This window comes from Sarcophilus harrisii, chromosome 2 (assembly GCF_902635505.1).
Source record: "Sarcophilus harrisii chromosome 2, mSarHar1.11, whole genome shotgun sequence".
In the NCBI taxonomy this organism is placed as follows: Eukaryota; Metazoa; Chordata; class Mammalia; order Dasyuromorphia; family Dasyuridae; genus Sarcophilus; species Sarcophilus harrisii.
In genome coordinates this window covers 249,282,597-249,298,988 of record NC_045427.1, presented here as the reverse complement: position 1 = coordinate 249,298,988, position 16,392 = coordinate 249,282,597, and the positions used below count along the sequence as shown (strand labels likewise).

Genomic DNA, 16,392 nt, shown 5'->3' with positions numbered 1-16,392 from the left:
ATACCACTGAGAGAAAAAAGGCATATTCTTTTCTATTCCCGTTCATTTTTTCTCCAGAAATCTATCATATCTAACTTTTCTAAGAACCTATTCACTACTTTTACTTCTTTCTTGTTTATTTTGTTATTGGATTTATCTAGTTCTGAAGAGGGAAAAATTGAGGTCCCCCATAAAAATAGTTTTTCTTGGTGTGTGTGTGTGTGTGTGTGTGTGTATATATATATATATATTTAGTATTGATATTACTTCATTGTCGGTGGTCCTTTTTAGTAGCATAGTTTTTTTCCTTAGCTCTTTTAATTAGATCTGGGTTTGCTTTGGGTTAGTCTGAGATCATGATTGCTATACCTGCTTTTTTTTTTTTACTTCAGCTGAAGCATAGCAGATTCTGCTCAAGCCCCTTGCCTTTACTCTGTGTATGTCTCTGTGCTTCAAATGTGTTTCTTCTAAGATTCTGATTTTTTAATCCATTATATTTTCTACTTCCATCTTATGGGTAAGTTCATCCCATTTAAGTTATAATAACTATGTGTTTCCCTCCCATCCTCTTTATTTTATCCTTCTCTTTCAAACACCTTTCATCCTGCCCCTCTTCACAAGTGTTTTACTTCTATCATCTCCCCAGTTTGCCCTCCATCCTCTTTGTATCTTATGCCTATCCCTTCTTACTTCCTCATGGGGAAGATAGCTTTCTACATCCAGTTGAGTACATATATTATTCCCTCTTTGAGGTAATTCCAGTGAGAGTGAGGTTTGAGCTCTTCTCCTATCCCTCACCTTCCCTATTTTCCCCTCCATTGTAATAGCTCTTACACACCTTTTATGTGAGATAATTTACCCCATTCTCTCTCCCTTCCCTCTTCTCTCAATGCAGACCTCTCACTCCTTCATTTTGTGATGGTGTTTTTTCTTTTTAATTTATCTCTCATAGTTAACTCATATCTGTCTGTGTACTACTTACTAATTGTTCTAAGAGTTAGAAGTATCATCTTCTCATGTAGGAATTCATGTAGGAATATAAACAATTTAATGTTATTGAGCCTTATATGTGTTTTTTTTTCCTTTCCTGTTAATCTTTTGATGCTTCTCCTAAGTTTTCTCTAGCTAAACTAAAAAGAAAATCCTAATGTTCAGTGTGAGAATGTAAATTCTCTCCATGAAATAGAGCATCAGCCCTAGAGTCAGGAGCACCCACACTCAAATCCAGCCTCAAACACTGAACACTTCACTGTGTGATCCTGTGTTCGCTTAATCCCAGTTGCCTCACCAAGAATAAATTCCCTCCACAATATTAGATAGAGACTCTTAACTTGTTTTGGCCTGCTTGCTAAAACACTAAATAGACATACAAACTAGTATGTATAATCTTGAGTTAGAAAGTAACAATAAGGCTTGAGGAATAGAGTATTGAAGATAAGGCACAGCATTTGGAGTTTTTTTATTCTTTTCATTTATATTATTGTGGTTATTTTTATTATTTTCCAGGTTCTGCTTCATTCAGTTTGTTTCACTTATTATGTCATACTGTATTCTTTTTTTTATTTATATTCACCATTTCTTACAACTTAATAATCTTAGTTTCATTTAATAATTCGTTTAGCTGTCTTCTAATTGGCAGTTCTTTTTTTCTTTAACAAGCATTTTTTAAGGATTCTATGATTTTTTTGTGATAACGAGAAATTGGGAACACAGTAGATAATCCAACATTTGGGGAATGAATAAACACATTAATGGTACATTCTAACAGATGTAATTGTACCATAATTGATGAATTTAGTAGTTACAAAGAAGTATGGAAAGATCTACTTGTGCTCTTGTGAAATGAAGTAAACAATCAAGAAAACAATATACACAGTCACCACAACAATGTAAACAGAAAAAAAAAACACAAAAAATAAAAAATAAATGCCTTAATATTATAAAGAACAAGTGTGACTCAAAAGAAAAGGTCTGAGAAAACATTCATTTCACATCTTTGCAGAAATTTAAGTCCCCAAATGTGGTACATTACACATTTTTTCATATTTGTTCAATATATTGATCACAATGATTTTTTAAATTCCTTTTTTGTCTATACTGTTTGATATATGGGGGGCTCTTGGGGATACTGAGAAAAACTAAAGTGATAAAAAAATACTTCAAAAGGTGTTTTGTTTTAAAGAACTTAATATGTGCTAAACATTGTGCTTAACACTGAAGACAAATCAAGACAAAAGTAAAACAGTCCTCACCCTCAAAGACCTTACATTCTAATGAAAGAAGAAAACATATATGTGTGTGTGTGTGTGTGTGTGTGTGTGTGTGTGTGTGTGTGTGTGTGTGTGGTAACCTTAGAGGGAAAGGCATTAGCTGGAAATTGGTCCTGAATTTGAATACACTAGAAAAGGCTTGAAGAAATATTTTATTACATTCTTAGACCACAGTCTGTTTAGCCATTACTCATTCAGTGATTATCTGCTTTATTTCTAGTTCTTTGCTACTGTAATAAGTGCTGCTGTAATTATTTGGGGATTTTATAGAAGCTTTGATGTTTTTAATCTCCTTGGAGTATATACCTAACAATGAGAACTCTGGATCAAATGTCTGAGAGACTTTTCTAGTCACTTTTTAAGCATGGTTTCAAATGTTTTTCAGAATGGTTGGACCATTCACACATACCTTCACTACAAGTATTAGTGTGCCAGTTTTTTCACAGCCCCTCTTTAACATCTACTGTTGGAATCTTTACAAATTAAGTCGTTAGAGTTGATAGAGACAATAATTATCTAATTTAGCATGGTTCAGTATGACTGATCTGATCTTACAAGATGTTATGGGCCAGAAGAAATAAGGTACTAAGTAGAACTGATAGACAATAATGCTTGTGTTCACACCTTTATAGAGAGCTCACATAAGCAAGAAGTATTTAAGTACTCATTGGAGTTCACAAGTATGGGAGATTCACAAAGTTAACTTTGTAACTTTGTGAATTCACACGTCCCTTAATCCCTCCCTCCAGGGGAGGAATCAACCTTTGGGAGATTGTATATAAAGCAGACAGAGGCTTAGTTGGGAGTTCAACTGAAAAAGATTGAGAGGGGAGCCCTCTCTCGGAGGCACAACCAGATTCACTTCATCTCACACCACTGTGGTGGCTGCCTTCCTGTGCTTCCCTCACTAAGACCAAGCTGGTTTGAAAGACTCTCCAGAAAGCTAGCTGAGCCCCAAGTGAAGGAGGCAAGAGATCCATTCCATTTTCTACCTTTGCTGGCTGGAGGCTGAAGAAAGCAGAGGCAGAAGCAAAGGACAAAACTGCAAGAGCTCTTGGAACCAAGCAGAAAGATAGGTCTCTAAGAAAAACTAACCGGGCTATTTTGGAGGAAGTAATAAAAGATCTGAACTTTTAACACCTGGCTGCATTTGGAGTAATTATTACTTGTAACTGAAGCTAAGGCTGCCTCTAAAAAAACCTCCCCAAGAAACCTGCGCCCTGAACATGAGGCTGACAAGTCCCTCAATGGATTTCATTGGAAAAGCTACGATTCTGAACTCAGTGGAAACGCCTCTGATCCTGAATCCAGTGGAAAAGTCTTTTTGACCCAGAAATTTGGATGAGTACAACAAAGAAATTTTGTTAAAAGAGTTAAAGTAGAATTTCAGCTAAGATGGGATAGATGTTTAGAAAACAGCCTGTTTCTGTTCAAGGAAAATGTTTAGAGAGCATTGTCAAAGTTATGGAAAGCCAAGGTTTGATTATAATTTTGTAGCAGATCACTGAATTTTTAGAAACTGTAAAGAACATATGTCCTTGTTTCTCTCTGGAAAAAGAATTGGATCTAGATGAATGGAAATTAGTAGGAGAGGGTCTTTGTCAATTCTATAATAAAAATGTACCTGATTCAATTTCCAAAGACATACTTAATACATATAATTTAATACAACTGGCTTTAAGAAATTTTATAAGTGCTAAAATAAGGAAAAAGAAGAAACAGCAGGAGGGAGAGGTGCCAACTAAACTAGGTGAAAAGGATGAACAATCAGATAAGAATTCATAACAGGAGAAATTAGATCATTCCACATCTCACGACCCTCTTCCCTCAATTAACCCTTCATGGGTGGAGGAAGAAGGAGAAGAGAGAGAGGCAGAAACACAGTCAGCTTCTCCTGTAAAGCAGAATATGACAAGATTAGAAAAAGCATTAATTAAGACAAAAAATGAAGGAGAAGACATATCTGATTTTATAAATGCATATCCTGTGACTGAAAAGCTTAACTCTTCAGGTCAAAAAGAGAGAAAATACACTCCTTTTAATTTGGAAAAAATTAAAGATTTGAAAAAGGGTTGCACTCTTTATGGGACTACATCCTTTTATGTTAAGATGCTACTAGATAATTTGTCTTATGAAATCTTAACCCCAAATGATTGGAAATCCATAGCAAGGACATGCTTAGAACCGGGACAAAATTTGTTGTGGCTTTCAGAGTTTCATGAATTATGTAGGATTCAAGCCCAACGCAATAGGCAAACAGGAGCTATTGGAAAAATCACTTTTGACCAACTAGCTGGCGAAGGTCAGTATGGAGAGAATTCAGAACAGATTTATTATCCCATATCAGTGTATGAGCAAATTTCTAAGGCTGCAATAAAAGCTCAGAGTTCTCTCCCAGGACAAAAAGATCGAGGGGAAGCTTTCACAAAAATAGAGCAAGGTCCCAATGAACTTTTTGCTGATTTTGTGGAATATTTGCAAACAGCTGTAATAAGAACCATTGGAGATAAGCTGCTACAGAAATAATAACCAGACATTTGGCTAAGGAAAATGCCAATGAGGTTTGCAAAAGAATTATATGGGGACTAGACAAAGATGCTCCTTTAAAGGAGATCATAAGATGCTGTGCCACAGTGGGCACAAATGCTTATTATACCCAAACTATGATGAACATGGAAAAACATGTTCTTGGCAAGGGACTTCTAGAGAAACTCGTAGATGTTTTCAGTGTGGAAAAGTTGGACATTTGAGAGCTCATTGTAGATATGGAGATAGAGTGAGAGGATAGGGTGAGAGATTAAAACCCAAAATCCCATGTCCAAAATGCAACCGAGGCTTTTACTGGGCCTCTGAATGTGGATTGACCCAGAGAAATGAGAGGCAGGGCCCAGCTCCTAGATATCAATCAAAAGACAGGGCATGATAGCAGCTGAGGTTACACCCAGAGAATCTTTAGAAATTCAGTATTGGGATGTCATCAACCAACAGAAAAACAATCCGGATTAGTTGGGGAGAATACAAGTTTTTTAGCCCAACAGCTCAGTGTCCAGTGCAAACATATTTAATTTATTTTATTTAATTTTTTATTTTAAATTAAATTTAAATATAAAATATTAATTAATATTATTAATATTAATAATAGATGTTATTTAATATTAAATATTTAAAAATTAAATTTATTTTAATTTTTTATTTAATTTATGAGCTTATTTATTTTTATTTAATTTAATTTAAGAGCTCTTAAAACCAAGGAGAGAGAGAGGCCTCTAAGAAAGCTAACCGGGCTATATTGAAGGATACAATAAAAGATCTGAACTTTTAGCACCTGGCTGCATTTGGGTGATTATTACTTTTAACTGAAACTAAGGTTGCCTCCAGAAAACCTCCCCAAGAAACCTGCTCTCTCCCAGAGAACCATTATATTTTAAAGAAGAAAAACACCACAATCTACTGTTCTTATCCTTTGTTATTATTGTCAATTTCCTGATTGTACTGATTTTTTAAAAATTTGCATTTCTATTACTAGTGATTTGGAAGTCATGTGTTTTTAAATAATTTTCATTTCTTCTTTTGAGAACTGTTGACCATTTAAGCACTGAAGTATGGCTCTTACTCTTTGTGCATTCTCTCTATCAGACCCTTATCAAATATATTTTTGTGATTTCTTTTGTTGGAAGGATTCAAGTAAAATTGAGTGCTATGGGACAGTTTGGTGATATATATATAGTGGATAGAGAATCTGGATTCAAATCTAGCCTTAAATACTTAATAGTTGTATAACTCTGGGCAAGTCACTTAACTCGTTACCTCACAAAACCAAAAACTAAGTACTAGTTGTCCATCTAGTATTCTGCCAAGCATTGAACAATAGGCTTCATGATTCACAGTATTCAGCGACATATAGGATGGTAATAGGGGAGGAGAGGTAAGGGTTTGGAACTAAAAAGAAGATATCAAATTCATACTGAGTTAAATTGTCAGAAACTATGGCTAGAGGATGGGTTAAGTCTATTTTATCCAAGTATAAGGGTAAAATCAGTACCATAGTTCTTGAGCTTCGCAACCTGAAAGGGCTGTGATTAATTAGATTGTGGGAAATAATAAGAAAAGAATTTTATGATATTAATACCTGATATAGCACATTAAAGTTTACAAAGTACTGAGGCTCACAACTCTCTGAGGTATATGCTCCAAATGATAAATCTTCATTTTACCAGATAAGGAGGGTTTAGTACTAGACATGCCTGATGTCACACAAAATAGTTAAGTATCAGGCAGGATTTTTGATTCCAAGGTCAGCACTCCATATAGCATACTGGTTCACTTAAGGAAGATTTGGAGCTTTTATAAACAAACAACTCTGGATATAGGTTTGGCTTATTTTAGGATAGTTTTTTAATGTAAATTCAGTGGCTTTTAAGTAAAATTATTGTTAATCTGTTGTTGGGGAATATACCTCAGGGAAAGCATATGTTAAGAATTATAGGTTCTGATTTGTAGGCTTTCTAATCCACTGAATAGAATTTTTTTTTAAGAACTTTTAATTATTCCAAGAGTACATTGGAAATTAGAGAGCCAAACTGAGATTTTCAGTGAAGCAGTCTTCTAACTTCTAACTTCATCCTGGAGTCTTTGATTTTAAGCAAATTCCTTATTCTCTGCAGTGTTCATTGTCATTATCATTTGTGGGGATAGAAGAAGGAGGATTTAATATGTCTAAAGAAGCCTTTACTAGTACAGATCAACAACTCATCTAAAATATAGTTTTAGTTGCCTAGAAAACGAAGAGGTTAAGGGACTTGTCCAAAATCATCTTTAGGGTCAGGATTTGAAGCTAAATTCAAATATACTTCTTTTCTGTCTTAACAGTTATAGTGTTTCCTAGGTTTACATATCTGTTGAATATCTGCCCCTTCAAATGTGCTAGACAGGTCAACATTATTTGATCAAAAAAGTCAATGCTCTGGACTTACTGTGAGGAAAAGCAAAGCAAAACTGAGGAGCCCTTTCTGATCTGGGGGGAGTGCCTCATAAGATGTATTTGGCTGTTGGGGCCCAACTGGTAGCTATATCAAGGATATGTGTTTAATGTTATAATTAAATATCATATCCATGTTACTTCATAGTTAAGGCCTAGAAGCTAGGGAAAAAAAATGCCTTTCTAAAATCAAATCTGGACCTGGAAGTTTTATTTAGTCTTAAATCTTTTGACCTCTAATTCTCTTTCATAGACCCAATTTGAAAAACAAGTTTAAAAGACACTTTTAGGGGCAGCTAGGTGGCTCAGTATTTAGAGCACCAGCCCTGAAGTCAGGAGGACCTGAGTTCAAATTTGGCCTCAAGACAGCATGTCTTAGCTGTGACCCTGGGCAAGTCACTTAACCCCAGTTGCCTCAGCAAAAAAAAAGAAAGAAAGAAAGAAACTACTTGTGAAGTTATGCAAAACATTTGCTTCAATCTTTATTCAGACTTAATTTCTTCTGTAGATACAGATAGAATTTTTCATCAAGTCTTTCAGAGTAGTCATGGATCATTGTACTGTTGAGAATAGCAAAGTCATTTCACCCCAGAACATTGCTGTTGTTTTATATACAGTACATTTAATTTTGCCTGAGTTCATGGAGGACTTTCCAGGTTTTTTTTTGTTTTTTTTTTTTTTTTTTTGAGAGTATCCCACTCATCATTTGCCATAGAATAATAATATTCCATTATTCATTTATTTCTTTATTCCACTAATTGATGGGCATCCCCTCAATTTCCAATTTTTTTGCCCTGAGAACAGAGCTACAACAAATATTTTTTGCATTTTATTTTTTGTTTTTACTCTCTTTTGGTATTCATGCCTAATAGTGTTATTATTAGGCTAAAGGATATGCATGAATTTATAGCCCTTTGGGCATAGCTCATATTTATTGATCATTTATCAATTGGACTATGGTATTCATTTCTCTCTATTTCATTGAATGACTATCTTTTCCTTGAAGGATTATATTCAGTTTTTCTGGGAAGGTGATTCTTGTTTATAATTCCAGCTCCATTCCTCTCCAGAAACTCATATTCTAAGCCCTCCAGTCCTTTAATGTAGAAGCTACTAAATCTTACTTTGTCCTCACAGTGGCTCCACTGTACTTGAACTGTTTGTTTCTGAGTGTTTGTAGTATATTTTCCTTGACCTGGGAGTTCCAAAATTTGGCTATAATATTCCTGGGAGTTTTCATTTTGGAATCCCTTTCAAGCAGTGATTCGTATATTAACATTTCTACTTTACCATCTGGTTGTAGGATATCAGGACAGTTTTCCTTGATAATTTCTTGAAAGATGATGTCCAGGTTTGTTTGGGTTTTTTTGTTTTGTTTTGTTTTGGTTTTTGATCATGACTTTCAGGTAGACCAATAATTTTTTTTTTAATTTTCTTGTTTTTGTTGTTGTTGTTGTTGGTTTGTTCTCATGATTACACCACCAGATGGAACAATGAACTCAAGTCCAACAGCTGTGTAGGGCTACACTACTTTGAAATGTTAATAACTGCTTTTATTTCTTCCCCCTCTCCCCCAACTGCATTCCCCATCAAATAATTTTCATATCTTTGAATGAAATAGTTATTGTAAACCAATAATTATTAAATTATCTCTCCTGAATCTGTTTACCAGGTCAGCTCTTTTTCCAATGAAATAGTTCACATTTTCTTTTTATCTTTTTTTTTTTTCTTTTGGTTTTTCTTTGTTGTATCTTAATTTCTCATAAAGTCACTAGCTTCTGTTTGCTCAATTCTAATTTTTAATGAATTATTTTCCTCAGTGAGATTTCGTACCTCCTTTCCCAGTTGGCCAATTTTGTTTCTGAAGGCATTTTTTTCCTCATTAACTTTTTGTATTTCCTTTTGCACCACTCTCAATTCTTTCCCTAATTTTTCTTCTCTCACCTGATTTTCAGAATCTCTTTTGAACTCTTCCATGGCCTGAGTCCAATTCTTATTTTTCTTGGAGGCTTTGGATGAAGGAGTTTTGACTTTGTAATCATCTTCTGAGTATATTTTGATCTTTCTGGTCCCCATAGTAACTCTTTGTGGTAACTTTTTTTGTTGTCTGCACATTTTCCTAGAATGCTACTTGACTTTTAACTTCCAAGCTTCAGGGATTTTGTGTAACTGTTTTCAGAGATCCTGACCACAAGCTCCTTTTTCTGCCCCGGAACTATTAGAAGTGTCCCCGCCCCACTGTAGCTGTAAGATCTAGTGTGCTAAAGCAACAGTCTGGCCAGGGCCAGGGCCAGGGCCAGGGCTGCACTGGAATTGCATGTTGAACTTTACTCTGGTATCACAGACCTTTTCTGCTGATCTTCTAAGTTGCCTTTGGCTAAAAAAGTTCTACTCTGTCTTTTTGGGTATTCTGATGCTCTAAAATTTGTTTAAAGTCATTATTTAAACAAATTTGAGCAGTTTTGGGGAGAGATTGAGCAAGTTCCTTTCTTTACTCCATCATCTTGTCTCCACCTCTACTACAGTCATTTTTGTCCATGTAGTTTCTTTTCCCTCTATATGATCTCTTTGGAATACAGACTCAATAGAGACACAGTGCTGGATCAAAGAGTATGAACAGTTTTATAGCCCTTTGGGCATAGTTCCAAATTAGTATACACTTCTAATACTCTTTTTTTCTCTCATTTTAGCCACAGATGACATTGTAAAGGTTGAAGTCTGGGATGTAGTTGACAAGGGTAAGTTATCTCCTCCCTTTTTAACCTAAAGTCCTAAGTTTGATGTGTTTTATGCATGCAGATCAGCATAATTTCTTTCCTTGCTTTTATCCTTTTAAAATTCTGGGAAATTTTTTCCCTCTATTTCAAACAACCTTGATTATATACTGTTTTATGAAATGGATGTTGTGCATTCATTATCAAACTTAATCTCTGGTTCTGCTGGTTCAAAAATCTATTTGCTGCATATTCCAGCCTGTCCAAGGAAATGAATTTTCTGTTTGTTTGTTGGCAAACATCATTCTATTTATTCATGGAGTTTTGGATTATTGGGATTTTTTACCATTTATACAAATTATCTTTTATTCTGTTTGTGGTTTTAATATGCTATATTAGCTCTTAAGGTAGAATAAAACAAAATAAACTCCCCTAATGCCACAGAATCTAGGACAGGAGTCAAGAGCATATCCTTTATTCAATTTTATTTAATTCTTTTAAAATTAACATTTCTGGTTACTTTGCCAAAGTTTCTTTCTTAAATCTGGGCTTAATCCTGATAAATCAGACATAAGAGTAGATTTATTCACGACAGTTGTATTTTAGAAAAATGATTTTAAACACTGTCCTAAATTCTTAAACGTAAGGAAAACTGTCAAATCACTAGTTTTGAAGTTGATACATAAAACTGGAGAGATTCACAAGGAATATTTTTACTAGAACATCAGCCTTATGAATTGCCAAGAATTGGGGTATAAGAATTGGATTATTCTACTGTCCTGTATTCATTGGTCCTTAAGTGCACAGCTCCTGTTACCTCAAAAAAGATATCCAAAACATAGCTCAGAATTTTTTCTCCCATCATAAAAAAGAATATTCTTTTTGACTCCTAAAAGATAAAAGAGCATCAGCATTATTCCTGCAGTACTTTTTCAGTTGTGGAATAAAATCATACAGAACTAATACCAGATTCCATCTGATGTTGGCTTGAAACTTAAATAGTTTTACTGTTTTTTAAGGGGAAGTGAGAAAACAACTGGCAGAGAGTAAGTTTTAGTCCATAACAAGGACTAAGAGAATGGGTAGGAATATTTTTTCTAGCCTTTTAATGAAATGCTATTTAATAAAATTTCTGAAGTTTCATTGATTAACAACAATCTCTCATTTTTATTTCTTCTTATGCTTAGGGCAAAAATTTCTGCTCTGTGATTCTTTAGGTGAGAATTTATACTAGTTGCATTAGCCTTGCAATATTAAAGCATTTTTGCAGTGTAGTGCTGAATAAGATCTGGTCTTTTTCTTACCTTTTCCAAGATTTTATCTTTAACACATATTGATAGTTGCATGCCATCCTCCAATTACAAGGCTTTATTTGAAATGGCAAACACTAGAAATATGTCTGAACATTTACTTTCCATGCTAATAGCTTCTAGCTTAATTCATCTCATTTCCCAGATATTCTTCCTGGGATATAATATTATTAAAGATTTAATGGATAAAGGACTATTTAGAACTGATTTTAGTACAAAAATTTTTTTAATCACCTTGTTTTCATTGCTAAGTTTGTGGTAATGAAATTCATCTAGCTAGAAGAACAATTAAGCCATTCCAATTTAGCCTTGTGTTGACTTATACTTTAAAAACTCTTTTCTGCAATGCTTTTAGCATATTTTAGAAGTTGCTTCCAGAGAATTACAAAATGCCTTACTATTCAAAGGTCCAGTTATTATTCCATATTGTGAAAAAGGCAGTATTCTTTTGCAAACATTTGGTGATTTTTTTGGGAATTTGCTAATTTGTATTTAACTTGTGTTTGCTTCCTAGCCTTGCTGTTGGTTTATTTTTCCCTCCAGGTAGCTGTAAGAATTCAAGAAGCGGGTTTGTTTTTTCTGTATATCTAGTGAACAGTGTGGTTCAGCACTGCATTGTTTTGTAGTACAGATTTTAATTATTCCTCAACTAAAAATATTTCTTCTTATCTTGAAGTGCAATTATTGTCTTGAAGGACAGTAATTTCCTGAGTAATAGATTGAATTGCCTTTTTGTTTTGTTTTGGTTTTGCTTCCTAGTTATATGCATTTGTTTAATAGCTATCTGTGGGGCTTGGGGTGTTGATTAACTCTTATAAATTGTTTTCAGCTAGTAGTTTTGTTTTGTTTTTGTTGTTGCTTTTTTGTCTCTCTCCTCCCCCCCTCCCCCCCTTGGGCTGGGGAATACATCAAAGTAGGAGCTTAACCTAGGTTTCACAGGTAGATTTCAGGGATTGACTTGGAGGGGGGGAGAGGGGGGATTATCTTTATTTTCACTATCCTGTATATTTTATGCATGTAAAAAACATTCTTGGAATGGATCCCTAATACAAAAATAAAGCACCCTGTTCTGAAGTATGCTTGATGCCCCTATAATGATGTAGGAAGCTCTTGTAAATCTGAGAGATCTGAGAAGTTGCAAAATGTAATATCTATTATCACCATTCTTTCTTTTGAGTAACTCCTAGGGTTAGTTCATAGAACAGTTTGAAAACCCTCTCAGGCCTATACTTGTATTTTCACTATATTTTAAGATGTAATAATACACTTATAATACCAGACATTGCCTTTAAGCATGTCCTAAAGAAATACATGGTTCTCTTTCATAAGTCATTTTTGGCTAAGTAAGCATCAGTTAGTACTATTTGCCAACTTAGAGACGAGATAAAACATAAAAGGACTGAGGCAGCTCAGTGGCCCAGTGGATAAAAAACTGTGCCTTGAATCACTAACTGTGTGACCTTGGGCAAACGGTTTAACCTCTGTGTGCTTCACTTTCCTCAATGGCAAAATGGAGCTAACAGCACCTACCTCCTAATGTAAAGATGCACAGTGGTATATGGAGATGCTAGTTGCTGTAATAACTACAATATATATACAGGATAGATTGAGAGCAACCTCAAAAAAAAAGGTATTGGGATCAAGGCCTAGGAAAAGCTTCTTGTAGAAAGTGGGGCTTTAGCTGAAACTTGAAGGAAGCCAGAAGACAGGGAGAAGGGTGAGAATTACAGGCATGAGCCCGGCCAGAGTTAAGCAAAAATGGGGAGGATGGGAAGAAGGTTACATGGTCAGAACTGCATTTTAGTAAGATTGTTTTGCCAATTCAGTGGAGAATAAATTGGAGGGAGACTTGAGGCAGGGATACCAACCAGCAAACTTTTGAAATAGTTCAGCCCTGAAGTGAAGAGAGCCTGCACTCAGGAAGGGGTAGTGTCAGAAGAGAAGAATGGGAGTATGTGGGAGATGTTTCTAAGGTAGAATCAGCAACAGTTAACAACTGATATAGTGCAAGGGAAAAGAGTAAGGAATCAAGGATAACACCTAAATTGGAAGCCATGATAACCGGGAAGACAATGAAAGGTAAGTTAAGAATAGAGAAGAGTTTTTAAGAGAAAAGTTAGGAGTTAATTTTTAGACATGTTGAGTTTAAGTTCTATAGGACATTGAGTCCAGGATGTATAATAGCCATTTGGACATGAGAGACCTGTTGGTCAAGAAAAAGGTAGACACTAAACTTGAGAGTTGTTTGCATGGGGGCGATTTGTTTTAACCATGGGAACTGATGAAGTGAATGAAGATCCAGCAAAGGATACCTAAGTGATTACAGGTAGGAGGAAAGCAAAATGTCTGCAAAATTGAGTGACTTCTCTCCATTTAATTAAAAATAAGGATTTATTTATTTATTTGTTTATTTTTTTGAGGGGAGAGGAACAGAGATGGGAATGCAGTTTGTAAATAGTTTTGTTTGGAAGTATGCTGTATTGAAGCCAAAAGTAGCTTTTTTTTTTTTTTTTTAAACGTGGGAAAACATCTCAAAGGACTGACTTGTAACAACATACCTGTGACTAAGCCATCGTATCAAATCTATAATAAGCCATTTTCATGTTTAGTTTCACACAGAAATTAATTTATCTTTTTTTTTTTTTTTTTTTTTTTTTGAAAAAGGGTGATATGGCTTAAATATGCTTAAGATAAACTGGACTGAGAGGAGATGGAAAAATAGGTTAATATTTAATAATAGATGCATGTAAATGTGTATGAAGAAAACTTTTTACCTGGTTATTTTTGTCCATTTGCTAATTAACCCCTTAGAGGGCAGCATACTATTACCTGGTTTTTCTCTTGTTCCTGACATTTACTAGTAATGTGAAACCACAGAGCTCTAAGTTTCAGATATGCTTACTGGCTATCCTTTTAGTGTTCTTTAAAAAATAACATCCTGTTAATGTTGAGTTTAAATTTTTTTGATGTGGAAAGACAACTCTATATACCTCTCAGAATCTGTCATTCTTACTTATGTTAGAAGTATAATTTGAACACCAGTGTATTGTTTTTAATTGGTGAAGCTTAGAGCTGCTACAGTATAATTGAGGCACTTTAAGTCACAGTAATTCTAAACTCTTGTTGGGTTCACTTGTTTAACCATTTTTCAATCCCTTAGTGAAGCTGATTTTTTTATTAATATCAGAATGATAAGGAGATGTGGTATTGAGTGAGCCATCAGGCAGTCCAATTTGAAACATGAGTTTGTAATAATCATTTGAGTATTTTGTAAAGGGTAGGTTATTTACCTTAAACAGCCAGTAAAACTGCCAAGCTTTCTCAGAAAAATACTCCATAACCTTGCAGTGTTTCTTTGTTATAATGTTGGTTCTGGTAAAAGCAATTTTTCACTATACTATATGGTTAACCAAGGTGCCAGGGCAGCTTGTCCCATTTCTGTCCTTTGCCTCTTCAAAGACTGCTTTAAAAAAAAAAGAGAGAGAGAGAGAGAAAGAGAGAGTGTGTGTGTTGTTTCTTCCGTGAGAATATAAACTACTGATTGGCAAGAGCTGATTTTTACTTTGTATATTTGTATTTCTAATACTTAGCACAATGCTTAGCACATAGTGCATAATAAATGCTTTTGCATTCATTCAGTAAGACTTACATACAAAGAATATATTGTTGATACTAAAATGGCACTTCTGTGTATGTTTGAGGCTGATATCATTATCCTAAAGAGAAAAGAAATAAAAATCTAGGACCACTATCCCTTCACATCACAATAGCTTTTGCTAAGGAGAACTTGGTATTTTTTTCAAGTAAGTTTGAATCTGAAATCTTTGTATCTTATTAGAAGTCCTTTTTCTTCCCGTTGATATAAAGAACTATTAGTGAGGAAGCTTTCTCTACCAGAGCTAACGAGCAACTTTTTTACAATTTGTAGTCTTGGACAGCTAGAACACAGAGAAACAGTGACTTATTTAGACTGTATGTTACTGCCTCCAAGGCCAGTCTTTAGGTTTTTACTATTTAGTGCATTTTCCCACAAGTCCTCTTAAATACATAAATTAATATATGGTATAGTGGGAAAGTACAGTTGATTTTTTTTTCTTTTGTTCATTAAGAGAGATGATTGGAGGTCCAAAAATGAACATAAAAGTAGGAAGGGATTTGGAAAATATCTTTAAAGAATTAAAGGAATTGGAATTGTTTTGCCTGTAAAAGAGGAGTCAGCAAGCACAAAAAGATCTTCCCCCACAAGGAATTTAGATACTATTGGGATACATGTACATGTCCATAAAAATTATATACACAGTAATTCTATCTGGGAAACTTAAATGTGTGAGGTGATGCTTAAGCTGAACTTTGAAAGAAACTAGGGATTCTAAGAGGTGAAGGTGTGGAGGAGTCTGTTTCAAGCAAAATAGAGAGCATGTGCAGAGTCACAGAGATAAGAGATGGTGTATTGTGTGTGACAGCAGGAAGATCATTGAAGCAGAACCAAAGAGCATGTGAAAGGGAGTTATTTATAATAAAGCATAAATCTGGAAGGATAGGCTGGAACCAAATAGTGAAGACTAAACAGTTTGTATTTGATCCTAAAGTTAATAAGAGAAAGTCTCAACAAGGCTTAAAAATTGATTGGATATGTAAGTGTGAAGAGTTGAGAGACAAGACTATATAATAGTTCTGAATCTGAGTGACTGCCAGAAGGATTTTGCCCTTCTCTGAAATTAGGAAATCCAGAAAATGATTGGGTTTAGAGGAAAATAATTATTGTTGTAAAAATGATGAGTTTGAAATGTTTTTGGAACATCTAGGTAAAAATGATATGAAAGAATTGAAGTTCAAGAGATAGATCAGGGACATATAGACAGAGCACCAGTCCTGGAACCAGAAAAATCTTGAGTTCAAATTTGGCCTTAGATACTTAGTAGCTGTGTGACCCTGGGCAAGTCACCAAGCCCCAGCTGCTGAGAAAGGATATATAAATCTAGGCATCATCTGCTCGGAGATGAGAATTAAATCTTTGAGAATTGAAAGAGACCACCAAGAGAGAGTACATTGAGAAAAATGCCAAACTGACCATTTTTCTATATAGAAAGGATTCTCAAAAGGAAGATGACCTAATGCAAGAGTAATTGAGAGACTAATTA

General features: G+C 34.7%; 1 protein-coding gene across 6 annotated transcripts in view; it reads left to right on the top strand.

Moving 5' to 3' along the window:
- RABL6 (RAB, member RAS oncogene family like 6) overlaps positions 1-16,392 on the top strand; it is an 84,595-nt gene that overhangs the window by 11,779 nt on the left and 56,424 nt on the right. For 4 of the 6 annotated variants that reach the window (XM_031951986.1, XM_031951984.1, XM_031951988.1 and 1 more), the window contains exons 3-4: positions 9,918-9,965; positions 11,129-11,158. In XM_031951986.1, coding sequence (XP_031807846.1) covers positions 9,918-9,965; positions 11,129-11,158 — 78 coding nt within the window. Of the gene's footprint in view, positions 1-9,917; positions 9,966-11,128; positions 11,159-16,392 lie in introns of those variants that run through there. The other 2 variants (XM_031951985.1, XM_031951989.1) reach the window with 2 other exon arrangements.